The sequence below is a fragment of the Microtus pennsylvanicus genome, chromosome 9 (genome assembly GCF_037038515.1).
Source record: "Microtus pennsylvanicus isolate mMicPen1 chromosome 9, mMicPen1.hap1, whole genome shotgun sequence".
Taxonomy (NCBI): Eukaryota; Metazoa; Chordata; class Mammalia; order Rodentia; family Cricetidae; genus Microtus; species Microtus pennsylvanicus.
Window position 1 is genome coordinate 67,925,591 of NC_134587.1, and position 19,348 is coordinate 67,944,938.

The following is a 19,348-nucleotide window of genomic DNA, read 5'->3' on the forward strand; positions in this document are numbered from 1 at the left end:
AATCACACGAAATTAGAATTTTTTTTTTTTACTTTGGAAATAATGGGACACTGGTAATTTCAAACTGCGTTTGTCTCTTTGTCCTGATTTTACGATGTTTGGTCTATTTTTAGCTACGAGAACATCAAATACAGGAAATGTTTATTGAAGAAACGAACACAGCAGAACTCTGTAATCCGGAAATACAGACACGCTTGTGTAGTATACTCGCGTACAATTTCAATACAACCATTTCAGCTTGCTATAGAGTAAAGTACATGGGCTGTGGAATCAGGGAGGAATCAGGTTTTACCTTCAGTTAACTCTGTAGGACCTCAAGCAAAGCCTCCGTCCTCCCCAATCCTGGCCCGTCCCTGGTCTGTAAAATAGAAGGACAACATAAGCCTGCAAGGATTACCATCCAAATGCAATGACACACAGCTACAGAGTAAATACAGCCACAGTCCCAGCTCCTAACTGTGTAAATGAAATGACGCACAACTGTACAGTCACTACACGACATAGCCACATTCCCACTCCCTAACAGCCACCAAGTTCCCACCTAAAAATAACCAACTTGCCATTTAATCCTTTACAGGAAAACATGGGCATTGAAACCATCTGTTAGCATTGATTTCAGCTAAGTCACAGCTAGGATGCTTAGCAGGCAATGGGACGTTTTAAATTATTGTAAAATCTGCAAACATAAACGTCTCATGAAGCAATATGTCTGGACTATTAGTTGTGTGAATACAGCATATTAATGTCAACAGTGTGAAGAAAATGAAAAAGTCTAGATCTTTTTCCTCGGTGGGAGAGGTGTCTGTGTAGTGGAATTCTATTTTAGTACAGCCAAATGGTAAACTTCCTGTGTTCTGAATTCATTATCATCGCCTGCCCTATGAAGACGATAATGGTCAGCAAAAACAGGGCTATTTTGGTACCGAGTAGAGCTGAAAAATCCTTTTCATCAGCAAAATTGAAAAGAGACATGGAAAGGACTTTCGTGTCGGCAGTGAAGTAGGTGACTATTTGACAGTCACAAAACAAAACCGTGTTGATCTAAAACAATTCGGTGTGCTCAGAAAAAGAAAAGATAACTCACAAGAGAAACTGTCTTAGATTTCATTGTGTTGCTACTGATGAAAAGGTTCTTCATTAAAGGAACGTGTAATGTGAATTTAATATATGGGAGGGAGTTCTGGGTTCTCTGGCTTTCTCTTTAAGGCAGAAAATGACCCAAACACCATTTGTTTGGCTTTCTCCTTATCCTAGCAAAAACATGGCTCTTACCACAATTTAGCCTCTTCCTTTTCCAGGGACTAAATTTGCGATTATTCAGAGAATAGAGGTTCAGTATCTTCTTTTTCTAGCTTTGAAAGATAGTTATTGGATCATTCACTATGCACAAGACACGATTTAGGGTCTGAAGGCCTAGTATCAGCAATCAAAAAAAGAAAAGTCTTCATCAAATACATATTGTAGGTTATTTCCTTGCCTTGATAACCTTGATAACTGCAGTCTATATTTTGTTATAACTCAAAGGTGACTTACTGCCTGTGCTGACTCATTGAACAAGCCATTACATACAGATACACTTACTTCCCAGACGCAAGCACGCGCATGTACACATCTCTTCCACATGCAATTGTATTTTAATTCGAATCCAACTGAGCAAATATTTATTAAAGCCTAGCCCTATGACAAACAGATGCCTACCATCTGAGGATCTCGGTGAGTCAGCCCTGGTTCTCCTTCAAGGAGTCTTTGATTCCCTGAGGAAAGAGACTTGGGAAGAAGCACCCACCAGGGAGGGCAGAGGCAGAGCGCCTGATGAAGCCTGGAACTTGGAACACACCTGCTGTCCTAGCTCCTAGGAAGCGGTAGCAGGCTAGAGAGCTGCAGGTCAGCAGGGATCCCAATGCCATAGATGCTAGCTCACTCAAGGGGAAAGCACAGAGTCTCACTCTTAGCAAATGCAGACAGGGTTGTTTACAGGGAGTTACAGAATTACCACCACTCTCTGCTTGGCAGGCCCATCAAGAGCGTCCCTGGGAAGTTTGTTAGAAAAGCAGAATGTCAGAGAATGCTGCAATCCTCCCCAGAATCCTCCAAGCTCAGAATCTGCATGGTAAAGATTGAGCAGCATTGGGCCCCAACACAGGATGGGACCTTAGCCTACTGGAAGATCCACAGCCAGACCCGGCATTCCAGAAGCCAGACTTCTGCCAGCTGGGACAAGGCACAAACAGACTGAAAAGACAGCCAAGGATGAGAAAGGCTTTCTTCAATCAAGCCGGGACATACACAGCTTCTAGGCCGGGAATACTTTCTCCAGCTAGCATTGTTATTGCAGTACTTCGTTGTGTGGTGCTTACTGTCTTACATTACAATGGTTTGTAGAGGTGTCTACCCTCGTTCTCCTCCCTCCTCCAATTCTACTATCAAAATTGAAAGCAGGACCATTCATCTTGGCATCTCCTAAATCTTGGCCTTAAGAAACAATGGCACTGCCTATGTTCAGCTGTGCAATTGTTAGAAGTGAGAGCGATGGCTTCCCTGGCTATTCACAGGCCAATGTTGTCAGCTTGACGTGGTTCTTCAGTTACTTGCTCGCTCAGCAGCTACAACTGAATGCTAGACAGCTTCAAGTGTGAAGTCTTGCCCCATCAGCATTCCAACCAAATTCTGATTCCACCTGCAAAGACTCTTAGATGCCAGGCTGGGGAGGTGAACCTGATTCTGCAGGGAAACTATTACGGTCTGAGCATGACATACCCCGTCACCCCATAAGGGCCCAGCTATGGCCTTGTACCCAGCTGGTGGCACTATTTCAGAGGTCGTGGAGACTTAAGGAGAGAGCACCTAATTAGAGGAAATAGGTCGCCGGGGACATGTCTTTAAAGGTTAACTATGACCCTCAGCCCCTTCCTCTCTTGACTTCCTGTATTCATTAGGTCAAGAGTCTCCTCTATTGCCCTCTACCCCATCCTGCTGTCATGATGCTCAACCATAGCTCAGGCCCCAAGTCAGGAAGATCTCTGAAACATTGTGCCAAATAAACCCTTCTTCCCCTCATCTTTATTTCAGGGATATTGTCACTGAGATAAAAATTCTGAGGTATGAAGAAGTTACATGAGTGGTGTGGCATCAAAGTCATGGGCAAGGACCCCACCACTGGGCTACCCCTCAGATCAAAGTCATGGGCAAGGATCCCACCACTGGGCTACCCCTCAGATTAAAGTCATGGGCAAGGGCCCCACCACTGGGCTACCCCTCAGATCAAAGTCATAAGCAAGGGCCCCACCCCTGGGCTAGCCCCATCAGATAGAAGTCATAGGCAAGGGCCCCACCCCTGGGCTACCCCTCAGATCAAAGTCATGGGCAAAGGCCCCACCCCTGGGCTACCCATAGGCAAGGACCCCACCCCTGGACTAACCCCATCAGATCAAAGTCATAGGCAAGGGCCCCACCACTGGGCTACCCGATCAAGTCTTGCAGAGTGATGCCTTAGAAAGCAAGAGCTAGCTGTAGGGTGAAAGGCACATTGAGAAACAAGAGCTGCACACTGTGGGCTACAAGAGGAACAGGACATTAGTGGATACTGAGAGACCCGAGGATGGCGGTGGTAGCGCTGGTGAAAATTACGGACTTGCCAGCACTTCTCCCAAGTCTGTTGATGCTGCCTCCCAAATGATCTGAAAAATCTAACTACTGTGTCCACCTCCATTTCTACGGTCTCCAATCTACTCAGTCCCATAGCTACCGGGAAGACTCACGCTGTTGCTTCCTTTGGTAGAAAGAAAGCCAGAATGGCCTTTTAAAAACACAAATTCAGTCAGGCATAATGACATACTCCTTTAGTCCCAGCACATGTGAGGCAGAGGTAGGTGGATCTTTATGAGTTCGAGGCCAGCTACGAAATGAGCTCCTGACCTACTAGAGCTGCATAGAGAGAGCCTGCCTTTAAACACACATCACATACACACACGTGGGCGCGCGCGTGCACACGCACACATACACACACGCACGCACGCACGTCAAACCGTTCCTTTCTCCAGCCTGGAATTCCCCAGGGCCACTGCTCACATCACCGTACCACAGACACTTTGTGGCTTCCCCTGGCCAGCCATGCTGACACCACTGCCTGGGATCCTGCAGCATTGTCTTGATCTAATTGTCTCGGATCTGCTATGCTTCTCCAGTTACAGAATTGTCTTATTTACCGACATCTGTCTTGATCTTGTGTCATAATCATGACCACACATCCCATTCACCCTGGTGCAGAGTACAGCGAGTGGCTTGCTCACAGTTCCTGCCTATAGAGGCTACAAGATCTTAAAAATCCCTAAAAGCGATTATAAAATTGGGTGACCCTAACACTTCAAGAAAGGAGCATATACTTAAACATGGGTACTAAGATCCAACCTTAATTGTTAACTTCAGTTTTATTTGAAATGAAGTTTACTTACTTATTTTTTAATATTTATTTGTTTGTTTATTTGAGTTTTTATTGAGATTTTTAAAGCTTTGATTCTCCTACGTAATCCAGGCTGACCTTAAACTCACTGTGGAGTCTGGGCTGATTTGACTAGAGATCAGACTGACTCAGCCTGCCAGTGCTGGGGCCACAGCTGTATGCAACCACAAGCATCTTTGTTTGTTCTTTAGAATGTGGTTCTGTTTGCCATCTGAGGTGATTTAGGTGTAGCGCTAAGTGCGACAACACACATTCGTATTCATGTCAGCCAGCACTAAGTCCCAAACTCTTCTCCTTCCACATTAAGACTCCAGAGACATCCAACTCTCCATTTCCCCTCTGCCCACCCCAAACTGAGTTGTCCTCCCACCCCCTCACCCCTGTAGACTTCACTTGGGCTTCTGAGAGCTGGCAGGACTTGCCCTTTTGTGCTTATTTCCCTCAGCGTGATGTCCTCCGGACTCACCCAGGGCTGGCGTGCGTCAGAATTCTAAGGCTGAATCACATCTCCTTTCCAAGTGTAACTCTTTGTTACCCGTTCATCCACTGATGTGTGCACCGTCCCCGGCTTTGGCCTAATGGGCATAAGGGTCATAAGAGTGTGTGTGCACCCATGACTGCTCAGTCCTCGGGGCGCAGAACCAGGAGTAGGCTTGCTGAGTCATGTGGCCATTCTAGAGCAAGGCTTCTAAACACCAGCCATGCTGTGTTCCATGACAATGCCTAACCAGAGGGGGCAAGGATTCTACTTTCTCTGCCTTTGGTGACACTTAGTTCCTGGGTCACTCCTGTTACAGTGTGTTGGTGGCTCTCCTAATGGCCACAAAGTCCATAAAACATTTATGACTGGGTTGTAATACAGAAACAAGGATGGCTGAAGTTCCGTTTAATCCTTGTTCCTTAAGCCACAGAAGGTGCTGGATGCCTCCAAGTTAAGTAACTTATACAACGTTACATAACGGGGTGGATCATTGGAGCCAGGCCTCTTTATTCCTAAAGTTTCTAAGAGTCTCTTGACACCAAATACAGAAACGGGGAATAAAAACTGTTAAACACCAGAGTTTGGGATTCATTGAAGATAATGGTGAGATTTTGTGTAGGACTGAGATGGAGTCCTTGACTTGACTTTTTCTTTCTGATGAAGTCAGATAAGCATTGAGAAAGCTGGTGGGGCTCAATGAGCCTCAGTCTGCTTGTCTGCAAAGTGGAGACGATAATACTTGTCTGCCAGGAATGATGAAAAGATTAAATGAAATTATGAATCATCCCATAGAGTCCTGATACTGTATACCCAGGCACTAAAAACAAAAGATAAAATAAAATATCAGGATACTTTCTTTACCTAGTTACAGATTTGACTTGGTTTGAACATAGAGCCCAAGCTAGTTTGGCTTTAGCTTATTTCTGATAGTTTCTTTCCAGTTTAGGGAGCATTCTAACTAAAGGTCAGAGGAACAGCAGCAGCAGATGGACTTCCTGAACCGCATGCCAAAAGGATCCTTGGATGTCTTCAGGGCGCAGCCTCCACCCACTGTCCAGTGTGGGGGCTCAAGGGCAGACCCCAACATTGTGACCGCGCCTTCCTGAGCACTCCCTGGTGCAGACTGCAAGTCTGATGCGGAAAATGTGCTGTGATCATCACCGGGGCCGGAGCAGCTGCTCAAGATGGAGTCTATTGTCAAGGCTCTCCGGGTAACAAAAAGAGGAAAGGCCTATCAAAGCGTTTCCTGCTCGCAGGAGCCATATGCTTCCATTAATTCTTTGCCTTGAGTCAGTCTGTCTCCCCCAGGCCGGCATCACAGCGTGTCCACTGTCCCCAGAAACAGAACAGGCAGTTAATGTTAAAACCTTTCCAGAGGGAGGTTATTCAGTGAACGAGTTCAGAGGTCCGGTGACGTCACCTGCCCTTCTCCTATGGAGCAGACATTACAGTTGGGCAGGATTCTGCCGATTTTTGCTGACTGCTTTGGCACTTTTGCAGACGTGAGACTGGGCATGAAGGCTTGGTTCTTCCTGTCCCACCAAGGGGGTCACAGAGAAACAGCGATGGATGCTCTCTGAACACTGCCTGAGCACATTCGCACCATATGGAAGACCAAGCTAGGGACAGAGGCAAGTGAGGCAGCATTTGGGAGAGAGTGGCGGAGTTTGAAGAGCTGCATTCATTAGTCATGGGGGTTGATTCTCAGCTCTGAAGTGCAGTTACTCAGATGAGCTCACGGAGAAGGTGGGTGGTAAGCAGAGAACACAGCGATGAGGCAGACAAACAGGAAGGAGTTGAGAAATGTATAGACAGCAGAGCTATGGCTGAGTACCCAGTGCTAATCTGGGGCCCAAAGTGGTAGAAATCAGGACACCATGGCCAAGGGCCTACCAGTCACCAGTCATCTGAGTGAGGTCACCACATGTCATCCAGCCACCAGCTGACCAGAGGCACCAGAGAACCTGGCAGAAGACAGTGACATGGGCTCAGGTCAAAGGATGAACGGGGCCCCACACAGAGCTACGTGCTAAGCACAGTAGTGTTCACCTCAAGTCACTGAGTGGTGGAGTAATCTCTCACACGTGGTACACATGTGTCTCTGAGGTCAGGAGGTGAGCTCTGCTGTGGAAAGTCTGTCAAAGCTTGCCAAGGTGAGGTGAATGTCCTCAGGGCTCTCCATCTCCTTTAGCCTTCCTTTGTGTTTTGTCCTGTTATTTAGGGGTTCAACTTCGCCCATCAATTAGTAAATCAAGAGTCACTCTTTATATTGCAGATGGCGCATTTTCTTAGAATGACTGTCTTCCTGAGTCTCTCGGCTGCCGTCCCCAGGATGTTGAGTTTCTGCTCTTTCTTAGCTTACCTGCAGAGGTCTGAGCCGTAATGCAGCCAGCCGATCCACCCCAGCCTGGCCTGAGCAACCATCATGTCTCATTAGTCCCGTGTTTTCACAGACACCTCTGAGAGCAGCAGCAAGCTTTTAAAATTTAAAATTACAATTCAGCCCTTTTACATCTGTTTAAAATAACAAGAAACAGCTGTAAAGGAGTCGAAAGAGATGTAGGCTTGAAATTTATTCAGTTGCATGTAGACCCATTGATATCTTTCAGGAACGAAACAGATTAACATGTTAGGCTTGGTCTTCAAATGTGGAAGAAAAAGCCATTCACTCTTGGCTAATCATTGTGACTGAAAAAAAATCAAGACAAAAGTCAGATACTCCAATTGTCATTTTGCCTATGTAACATCCTGCACTTACTTAACTGATACAGTTTAACCAATTCATCTTATTAAATGACTATTTAGGGTAACACAATATGATCTTTGTAGTTGGTAATTGAAATCTACACCCAATAAAGTTTGGTTGGTGAAACACAAGCAAGAATTCCTTCCCCAGTTCCCACACTTCTCAAGAGCAAATTGTGCAGCTGCCTAAACCATTCCATTGATTCTGAAATTCTTTCCCTCTAAGGTAAGATATATAAAGTTACTTTTGTGGTCAGCACAGCCTTTTCCTTGTTGGGGAACTACCCTCCCTCTGTCATGCTTGCCCGAACGAAACGCCCAGGCTGTGGCAATCTCTGGTTGTGATAGGGCTCAAACTGGAAGAGGCCAGGACACAGTGTTCAGCTGTCTTAGATCTGTACCAAGACATACAGAGGCTTTATCAAAAACAACAGACTGGAGTGTCAGCCAAGCTGGTTCCCAAAGGATCAGAGAATGTGTTTGCTTCCCCTGAAGGAATTCAAGCTACCGTGCTTACACGAAAGAAGGCAAAGTGCTTAGCGGTGGCAAAATGCCTTGGCAAAAATGCTGTCATTCACACAGCTCCTTCAGCATGAGCCGTGGCTCTGGCTGATGGGGCGCAGAGAACAGAGCCCTCTTTTGAGAGGTTGCGGTGATCGGGAGATGCCCAAGTACTTTCACAGAGTAGTGTTGAGACCTCAGACAAATACCTGTGTTAAAGTGATATCTGTTCGCGTTAAAAACTGAACAAACACTTGTGAAGTGTCTTGTACCACATAAAGCTCTGTGCTCGAGGCGTTTGTAATGTTTAACCAAGAGCAGCGCTCACACACCCTTCCGGGCACTTAACCAGGGGCTTAACTGCCGCATGGGTTGCTATGTCAGACTTACGGCAATCAAGAGAAACAAGCACAAAGTGTTATGAGTCGAACGGCAGTGACAATCCATCAGTTGAAAGATCTCCAAATCTGTGTTGCTAGACTCTGAAAGAGGAAATTCTATGATTGGACTGAGCTCCCGTCCAGTATGACTGACTGATCTTTATGAGAAGGGCACTTAAGCCGCAGACATTAGACACACACAGGAGGATGGGCGTGTGAAAGGCTTGAGGGAGGATGGGCGTGTGAAAGGCTTGAGAGCCTGCTGTCCAGATAGGAAGGAGCCACAGGCGACAGCAGCCCTGACCTCATGCACAGCCTCCAAAGAAGAAGTAAAACTCCCCGTGAAGCTAATCAGTCAATGGATGTATTAGTTATGCTTGGTGTCACTATGGCCCAGTCCCTGACAGGGCCACTTAAGGAGGGAGGATTTACTTTGACTCATGGTTTTAGACTACACAGTCATCAAGGCAGGGAATGCGTGGTGAGGTTCACGGCCAAGGGCCAATATGGCTGTTATGGGCTACGTGATAACACTGTGAACCCCAAGTTGGTATTTGCGTTAAATAAAATCAACCTTGAGTCAGGAGGTAGAGCCAACAACCAGTTGGCAGAAAGTAATCACAGAGGCAGGGGGAGTCCAGGAAACTGATGAGAGACTGGAAGAAACAGCAGGGAGGGACTTTGAGTGTGGTAGTCTCTTTTGGTTTGGACGGTGTTTTTCAGAGATGTCAGGGAAGAGGAAAAGGCAGCTAGCTGCTACTCAGCCTCTCTGAGCTAGCAGGTTTTCACCCCGCCTCTGACTCCTGAGCCTTACTGCTAAATAGAACTATAGAGATTTAGTTAAAAACTGCACTCGGTGGCAGCAGCAGGAGCCTCGTCTGGTGGGATGTAAGCGTCCTGCCTTGACCAGAGACACAAGCCAGTATCTGCGGTTGCGCAGTCTCTGGCTGAAACAACAGTAGATTCAGATGCAGCTGCTGTGTCAGATATAAAACAACCTACGGTGATTGCCATTCGCACTGTGGTAGACTGGGAAGCAGAGAGCTTATCTGAGCCAGGGTCTGTTTCCAAGTGCCCATGACTAATACATGACTTCTATAACATATCAGGTATGTTCTACCTCCGGAAGTTCCACAGACTTTCAAAACACTGACACTCTTTAAGAATGCTTATTCAAGACATTAAGTCAGGAACCTTCCAGGTTCAAACCGTAACAATGGTGGTCCTAACAAACTAAAATATTCTATTGTCACTACTAATGTTTTTGATAATTAAGTGGGTTTAATAAAGCATACCTAACTTCCTCAAAATTCCATGCACCTAATAAAAGGCTGCAACAGGACTAGAACCCAAATCTTCAAATCATCCTACTTGGTCTTTCTGCTGTCCGTCATACGGCATGGACAGGAAGTTTCTAGCTGTCACCAGACAGGGTCAAGGAGAGGGGAATCAGAAAGCAGATTGCTCTTTGGCGTACTGTCATGGCTGTTTGTCTTGCTGCTGGTGATTTCAGGCGTCCCCTATTCCTCCAGGCTGTCTTCCGTGCTCCCTGTAGCGTGTCTGTGGATGAGAACCTCCAGGAGGAGAGTGCTCCCGTAACTGCTGCTGGTGCTCTAACCCACATAAATGACTGCTAGTGAAGAGCATTAATCATTCTTCTGAACAGACTAAGTTGTCTGGACTAAGGAGGAATCTTCTAGAATATCAAGTGGGGAATATGTGAAGAGGGGTAAAGACAGTCCCCTCTTTGAAAAACACAGTGAGGCTGGGCGGTGGTGGCACAAATCTTTAGTTCTAGCATTTAGGAGGTAGAGCCAGGCAGATCTCTGGGTTCGAGGCCAGCCTCGTCTACAGAGTGACTTTCAGGACAGCCAGGGCTGCACAGAGAAACCCTGCCTCAAAAAGGCAAACAAAAATAACAGAAAAGAAAAGCACAGTGATTGCTAAGACGATATACTCTGTGGAGTTTCACTAATAATGTCAACAGTAAGGAATGGCACAACCAGGTTGATTCCTAGAACAGAAAGTCAAAGTAATGGTATTGTTTGGATTAGATATGATGAGAATGAGACATTTCATGATAAGGGACAAATCACACCTTGGGTTAATGGTTTGCAAACTGTATTGAGGCCCGCAATGCAGCTGGGGATGATTGGATGGATAGAAATGAGCCGTGTCTTTACGGTAAGCACAGCGTGTCACTTTAATCTAGGTCAGTGGTTCTCAATCTGACTGAGCCGAAATACCACCCAAGGAGCAATTGCTGAGCGGAGGCAGCAGGCTCCAGCCCCCCAAACTCTGGTTCATTAAATCCAACCAGGATTCGAAAGGGCTCCCCATAGGGTTCTGCTAAGAACAGGCTTGCAAAAAGTGCCCGGGCCTGGGATTTCCCTAGCGTCAGTAGGAAGGCCTCCCCCAGAACCACAGAGTTCTCCCAAACCTCTCAAGGGGTAAGAGTTAGGCATAAATAGTCTCTAAGGACAGACACACTTCAGGAGGATGAGAAAGGAAGTGACGAGAACCACACCTCCTGGTTAACATATATGTATGCCAAATGTTGGATTAAATCCAAAGAAAATACATCAGCAAAGTGAAGGGGTCGCCTACAATACTGCAATCATTATAATCAAGGCAGTACTACCATCAACTATCTTCCCAGCCATACATTTTTAATGAAGGACAGGATCACTAAGCTAAGAAAAGCTACAGTGCAGTGGGATGGACCCTCGCTCTTGGTCTTATATTATAAAGGACTGGAAGGTGCAGTGTAACCCAAGGAAGGGTTCTGACACTCTGACGGAGCTTTGTGAATACCGAGTCGTGGGCTGTATGATCGGAGGGTTTGGGATTAGGAAAGCCCACAGACGGTTACAGCTCTGCCCACAGTAGAGATGGCCTCAGTGACTCTGCCCTTGAGTAGAAGTCGAAGTGGGCGAAACATTACCAGAGAGTCTGGGCGGAAGTGCCAACCACCCAGAACAGACAGAGTCTGTAAGCACAGGGGACCCGCACAAGGCCACTTCCCTGGCCTTGTGCCTCTGGTGACTGTTGCTAACAATCAAAGCTTCTCACTGGGTTTTTGGTGTGTGTGTGTGTGTGTGTGTGTGTGTGTGTGTGAGAGAGAGAGAGAGAGAGAGAGAGAGAGAGAGAGAGAGAGAGAGAGAGAGAGAGAGAGAATTCTTTCTTTTGGTGAAACACCAGCTGATTGTGGGAGGCTAGGCAGGTCCAGTTTATCATTAACCTTGGGGAAGACTATGAGGACAAAAATGGGGCAGATGTCTTCTAGTCGCAGACAAAAGCAAGAAAGGAATTTGTCCATGGAATTAGGAATCCTCCCTCCCTGGAAGTCCCACCTCAATATGGTGATATTTGCACACTGGGACTGTCCTCAAGAGAGGAAACAAGGCCTAGAGTGTGGGGGTGGGGTAAGGAGGTCCTCTGGGCCCCAGGAGGTGTGTCTGCAGTGTTTGGTGTAGCGTGTAGAGAACACGTTGCTACAGGAAAAACCTGCTTTCTCTAAGCTCCTCAAAACTTTAAGGGACGCAATGTTTACTGCCAAAATTCTGTAAGGTAATTTTGCTTGTAGGTTTCTAAACTGTATCTACCAAACGTGTGTTCACACCAAAGCAGGGTATTATAATAGGATTGTGAGAGACACACCAAGTGCCTGGAAACTTCAGAAGGCTTGCCCGTGTGGGAAGAGCCAGATAGCTGTTTTTACTAGCAAAAGAGTCAGACTCAACACATCATCTAGACAGCCACAAATCTGAAAGTTTAGGCTGGGAAGTCTGTAAGATGGCTGTTTCCCCATCTCACCTTGCAGCCTTTTCTGCTTAGGGTCTTCTGGGTCATCAATAGCTTTCATGTAGTGGCTTGCTGTCACTAAGTCGCATGCCTTTTCCCTCTGCCCCACAGGGAAGAGGCCACTGGGTTCTAGAGGAATCTTTGCGAGCTGACCGTGAGTTCTGCTGCTGTTTAATACATTATTTTTTCAAGGCCAGATATGCACCACCAGCTAGCAAGTGTTACTAGCATACGTAAAGTCCCCAGTGCTTCCCCTTGCTTTCAGGACAGATCGATCCTAACTTGTCCTTAAAGGCCTAGTCTCTTTTGATTGTCACTCTTTATTGCTTAGTCCCCCTAGTCGCAATCAATAGAGACTCAAGCATGAACCACTCTTTCTGGCCTTCTTGCCTTCATGGTCAATATGTCTGTGGGCCGGGAAAAAATTTTCCTTCTTGTTTGCTGCTCCTCCATCAAATCTTGAAGCATCTGTCAGGTTAGGACTATGTGCTAATCTACCCTGCACAGTACAGACACGTGCACACATAGACATCCACCCACACACACAGACAGGATCACACAGCAGTGTAGACACGTGCACACATAGACATCCTACCCCCACACACAGACAGGATCACACAGCACTGTAGACACATGCACACATAGACATCCACCCACACACACAGACAGGATCACACAGCAGTGTAGACACGTGCACACATAGACATCCACCCACACACACAGACAGGATCACACAGCAGTGTAGACACGTGCACACATAGACATCCACGCACACACACAGACAGGATCACACAGCAGTGTAGACACGTGCACACATAGACATCCACGCACACACACAGACAGGATCACACAGCAGTGTAGACACGTGCACACACAGACATCCACCCACACACAGACAGGATCACACAGCAGTGTAGACACATGCACACATAGACATCCACGCATGAACATATAATACAGTCAAGGAGACATACACAGGCATACTGGCTCACAGACCAAAACATACAGATATCACAGATACACAGCCACAAATGTAGTCACACATATGTGTGCACTCAGATACAGACACATATCCATACAGGCACATACATGCTCATAAGTACACACTTCATAGATCCACACAGACAAACATACTTTGTTCCTTTCTGTCTACCTGTCAGTCTGTGTGTTTTTCTCTCCTCTCTCTCTCTCTCTCTCTCTCTCTCTCTCTCTCTCTCTCTCTCCCCTCTCATGCACACACACAAACACACATACACGCACACACCAGACACAAGTCTGCTCATTCAGTCACACAGACAGATATATCACTTATACAGCCATAAGACACACAGTCATCACACATATGATATACATTCAGACACATCATGACACGCATACACTCGCAGACACACAGATGCACATAGATGCATACATAACATTCCACACATACACTCACAGATATGCAGGTATGTGCAGGTCCACACATAAATACAGACCACCAATACAGGCACATACGAAAGACATGCTTAGACACACACAGAAGACATGTTCTTACACACATAAGCAAACACGCACTCAGACACACACACCCATGCATTTACAGCCACAATTACAGTTTCTGCTGCTCCAATGACTCATTCCTGTTTGTTTCAAAGCCCTTGTCAATACTCTAACAGGAAGCAGTGTCTTTTCTGGCCTTGGTTCACACCTCTAGGTGAAGGCTATGAGATCAGATAAGCTACAAAGTCAGCCCCTAATGCTCAACTCCCCATTCATGAAGGGTCACCTAAAACCGAGCTCATGCTGGGAACTTGTGTACAAGCACGAAGGTGTCTGATGTGTCTGCAAGGGCACAGAAGCCACAGACAGTGGGCCTCTCTTTAAAGTTAGCAAATCCAGCTTCTCAGGGAAATATCAGTTACATTCAGAGCTCCCCATGACAGTAGAAGAATGCGTAGCTAGACACATAACTTAGACCTTTCTCAGTAAATCCCATCTGCTACTGGGCTTCCTTTTGCTGTGAGAAGGTAGGAAGCTGGATCAATAAATCAGTGAGCCTATGCTTTCTGACATGCCTAAAGAGAAAACCAGACCTAAGCCCTTAGTTGCTTGGAGGAGACATGAAGATTGGCCTTGGCTTTAAGCTGCGAACACAATACTGCCTTAGCTGTATGACACTACCAAAATGGTTAACTACGACATGTCCCTGTGGTGGACAGACAGACAGACACAGCTGAAAACAAAGTGACTGATCGCTAACTACAGAGGAGGAGGGAGCTTTGTCCGTCCTGGTGACATGGTCAAAGCCACTGTCTGCGCATGGAGGCCATTCTTCCTGGAGTTATATGTCACTGGCAAATTTCCTCAACTCTTGAAGCTTACAGCCTTGTGTGTACAGGGAGACACAAATGCAGACATGCTTGCTCTCACCACTTACATCACAAAAACAGAGAATTATCTGGCCACTCCTACTAGGTCTTGGTAAAAGTTAGTTATTGCTATGATCCAAATGAGCTAATACATGAGCGACTGAGCCCTTTATGCTTTATTTCTTTTATTACAAGATCTTACAATTGATTTGATTCTCCCCATGTCAGAAATAGAACTCAGGACTGAACTAATCATCCTTTACATTTTTTTAAGATTTAATTTGGATTGCATGCGTGTGTGTGTGCGTGTGTGTGTGTGTGTGTGAATTTGTACACATTAGTGTAGGTGCCCACTGAGGGGAGAGGTATCAGATCAGGAGTTACTGGTAATCTTGAGTCACATGTGTTGTATCTGGAACCCAAACCAGTCCTCTGCAGGAACAGTGTGTGCTCTGAACTACTGTGCCATCTCTCTGGCCCCACAGTCTCCCTTTTCTGATAATGTCTACTTTCATCTGACATTATACAATGTTCTTCATGTACCTAAAATGTTCCTGCACAATCACACCGCTCCCACTCTGTGTTCTCCCCAAAGGAGAGACGAGTGCTTGGGACAACCTGCTGGAGGAGTTTCTGTTTTTCTTCCTTGTGCATTGGCATTGAAATCAGAAAATAACAGCAAGATGGTGCCAACAAAAAAGTTAATACAACTTAATGTTCCTGTGTAAAAAAGCCAAGCCCTCACCACACTCTTCTGAAAAACAACAGCAGCAGAAGACAGTTCTGAGGGCCTGGGGTGGGTTAAACCCAGGCTCTAAGCTCAGCACCTGAGATGTACCTCCTTTATTGGGATGCATGGAGGAATGGGTGGGCTGATGGGTTTCGAAGACATCATTTCACAAAGTGACTGTTACTGGCCTCAAACTCATGATCCTCCTGAGTGGTAGGATTTCAAGCCCAGACAGCCTTGCCCAGCCCTGTCTTTGAATAAAGTGCAGCTTAAAAGTCCTCCGTGAGGCTTCCCATAAGGAACGGGAAACTTACTCCGAGCACACGCAGACAGCAGTTAGTTAGCTCGGTGTGCATCAGGCTGAGAGACAGGAGGATGGAGCAGAGGGCTTGTCCACAGCCTCCACTTTCATAATCATATTCTGGCTAGCTGACTGCTCCCTGTGAAGCCCTGCCTCTGTGGGTCCTAAATTCTTTTGATGTCATGGTTGTCTTTGAAAATCTGATAATGATGATGATGATGATTATGAATAATATTCCCAGAAAAAAATGGTCAAGGGCATTGCACACGCATATACACACACACACACTACTAGAATAACTTTCCCTTCACCTCTTCCTTATTTCCTGGGAATGAATTTCAGGGTTTTGCACATGCTGGCCAAATGATCAAACACTGTCTACAACCCTAAGGGTCCCATAAGGATGATTTGTAATGACCTTCAGTAGCTTCATAACTAATAGCTGAATATAGCATTTTACCACCTTTCTTTCCTTTTATAAGTTTTGTATTTAAAATTCTGGCTTTTAACCCTCCTGAAGATTTCAGATAGGTCATGTGTTTTGAAATACTGTAGTCAAATTTTTGGTAGGTTTTCGCTGAAACAATTTCTGGGGATTGTTTTTGCTTTTCTGTTAAGAAAGCACAGTGGGCATTTGTGTATGCCTCCTTAGAAATGCTTTATTATAAATAATGCAGAAATAATGAAAGAGATGGTAAAGTTATACTAACCCACAGAAACTTTATCCTTATTTACTCTAACTTCAAATCAAACTGATCAGGAAGAAATAAGTGGGTACCCACGGATATCAGCTATGATGACAGAGGAGAGATTCCACAAACATGGAAATATATAATGGATATATAAAAGCAATGTTGCAAAGTTACTCTGTGGATAACTATATCCCTGCCACAACATTTAGAACTGGGGCAAAGAAATTCTGTAGATACTTGGTGCAATAATTTGTTTGGGGAAAGTTTGGCAGTCTCCACAAGACTGCTCTCAAAGCCCCTACAGCTTTAGACTCAGCCCCCTATTAAAGTTTAGAATGATCCAAACTTACCAATCTAGACTTTTTCCTGTGGGACCAATCAGCACAGACCACGAGAAGCTACGTTTATATATAATAATTTATTAGGGCTGCATATCACTTATAATGTGTAATAAATTATAAAGGCCACACATCATCTTCTGAAGTCTCCCATGCTCACTTTCTAGTGATGGCTGCAGTATCTTTAGGACATTTAATTAGATTAGATTTTAGCATTAGTCAGAGAGTAAAAAACATTAAAAAATTGTTCACAGTACTTCAGATTTATGGATAGCCCCATTATTTCAACTTTGTGCAAACCTGGTTGAAATGTATACAAATCCTCTAGAAACATGTAGACAGTGGTGTGGGTTTTCCTGGGCTGGGCAAAGTACCCAGTCCCCTGACTTTAACACCGATACACTTTCTTAGGCATTGTAACAAATGTAAGCAATCAATTACTGATCTCTAAAAATCTTGGCTAATAAACAGCATTGAGGTCTAGCCACATTTTAAACATTCAGATTTTAAAAACTCAGTAAACCATTCAGGTTTGTTATTCCTCCTCCTTCCTCCCTCTCCCTATCTGCTTTGACAATTTAAAAAAAAAAAGAAAAGGAAAAGAAAACAAAATAACAAACCAAACAACACCACCAAAAACCAAGTTTGGTTTTAGTTCAGTCTTAGGGCCTTGCCAGTGACCCTGGGTGCACTCTGCCAGTCCCGGTCTGTCTGTCACGTTCTGTTCCGTGCTTCCATCCTCTCCTACCAGAGCAAAGCCAGTTCTTTCTGGCTGGGAGAGTTCTCAACGCCTGCTGAAGGCACTTTGCCCTCAGTCTGACAGCTCAGGGCTGCAAGGAGTTGGAGTCTTTGTAGCTGGTGTGCTCTGTCCCCTTCCATCCTCGGGGTCCTGATGGAAGAAGCGCTCAAGCATATGCGCGCCCGGGACGCTGCTCTTGCCCGGGCTGGCAGGCTCGCTGGCTGGGTCTGTCTTTAAAGGTCCATTGGCAGATAAGCTCCTGACCCATCCTGCTATGCTCAGTGCACCTTGATGGAATATTTCCGCAGTCTGAGGAATTGGAGAAGCTTGTCTTTGGTCCTCTTCTTCAGGGCCATGAGAGCTCGTGTTTTCTCCTCCAAGTCTTGATCGATGGCAAGAATGATCTTGGCCCGCTCCTCTGCCTTCTTGTCTCCAGAGTTCCTGAAGAGCCTCTGCAGGGACTGCTGGTCTATGTTTTCAAAGATGTTGCCCACAGCTTTCTTGCGAGAGGCCGTGTCAAAGTGGTAGCCGTGGATGGACGGGCTTACTCGGAGAGACGAGGACATGCTGGTGGCTTGGTGGCTTCTCTTTGCTTTCATCGATGTGAGTCTTCCCCCAGCTCAGCTTGAGCGCTTCCAGGGAGTCTGTGTAAAATCGTCCCTGGACTGCTATTTAAAGTGTGAACAAAGCTCCGGACTCAAATTACACTGGTGACGTCACGTTGATCCCAGGGAGGAAAAACCACAGAAAGTTAACAGTTGAGTTGCCAAATATCTGGCTCCGGATGTAGGAACGCCTTTCAAAGCTGGAGAGCCGGCTATAGGCTTCCCTCTCCACATCCCAGACAACAGCGTGTCCTACAAACTGACTCTGCCTTCCAGAAGCTGAGGCAAGAAGAGACAAAAAAGAGTACAGAGGCTCTAAATCTCCACCAACAACTGAAGCAAAGGAGCCCTGCCAAGCTCAAGGGAGTTTCAATTAGTCCAGAAGTTTAAAACTGCTCGCCAAACCTTGGCAGCCTAGGGCTGCCTGCCTTTGGGGCGGCCCTGTCAGGGGAAGGGCTACTTGTTGAGCCAGGCTGGGAAAGTCAGGGAAAATACTTTGGAGGACTTCTGGTTCTAGAGCCAAGGTTTTTCCGACAGAACACTGACACGGCTCAGTCAGAAACTATGTGTCTCAAACTGTGTACAATTCTCCCCCAGGAAACTGCAGTTTAAACAGTAACTGTGTAGGTACTTGTGTGGGGATTGATAGCAACAGCTATCCAAAAGCAGGGAGCAGAAGCTCATGGGACACTCTGAGTACTTAATGCCTATAAGAAAGGAGCTGACCTTTTGTTTTGAGGTTTATTTTGGGATCACTCAGCATAAGTAGGGTGATGCTATCTTCATTAAGAGTTTCAATGTATTACTTTTACTACCTACAAGACCCAGACAAGTATGGCTATGGTACACTAAATGTTTCCTTCGCCTGGCCTGGAGACTCCCTTTTATGAAGCAGATCTCTACTGTACTTTCTGGTCCTCTAAGAAATCAGTATGGGCCTTTATTTATTTCTTACATAGTCAAGAAAGTCATACGCCTATCTTCCCATCTCTCCTGGAAGACTGAGGCAGGGTGGCAAGCTTCAGGACAGAGCAAGTCACACAGGAATACCCTCCCTCAAAATTTAATTGATAACATAGAAATAAAATCACCATTTTACCTTAATAAAGTTTACATCCTACTAGGAGAAAGGAAAGGGGTATTCCTGAGTCTCATTGTCATAGGGTTGAAAGTAACATCCCCCATGGATAAAAACGCCCCAGAGTTGGATGAGCCTGGAAAGGAA

At 45.8% G+C, this 19,348-nt stretch overlaps 1 protein-coding gene across 1 annotated transcript; it reads right to left on the bottom strand.

Annotated features, from left to right (window-relative positions):
* Positions 1-16,840: 16,840 nt before the first annotated feature.
* On the bottom strand, positions 16,841-18,186 carry Tcim (transcriptional and immune response regulator). Its single transcript, XM_075986369.1, has one exon. It carries the CDS (start codon positions 18,115-18,117, stop codon positions 17,797-17,799), a length of 321 nt encoding a protein of 106 aa, XP_075842484.1. The 5' UTR covers positions 18,118-18,186; the 3' UTR covers positions 16,841-17,796.
* Positions 18,187-19,348: the final 1,162 nt, after the last annotated feature.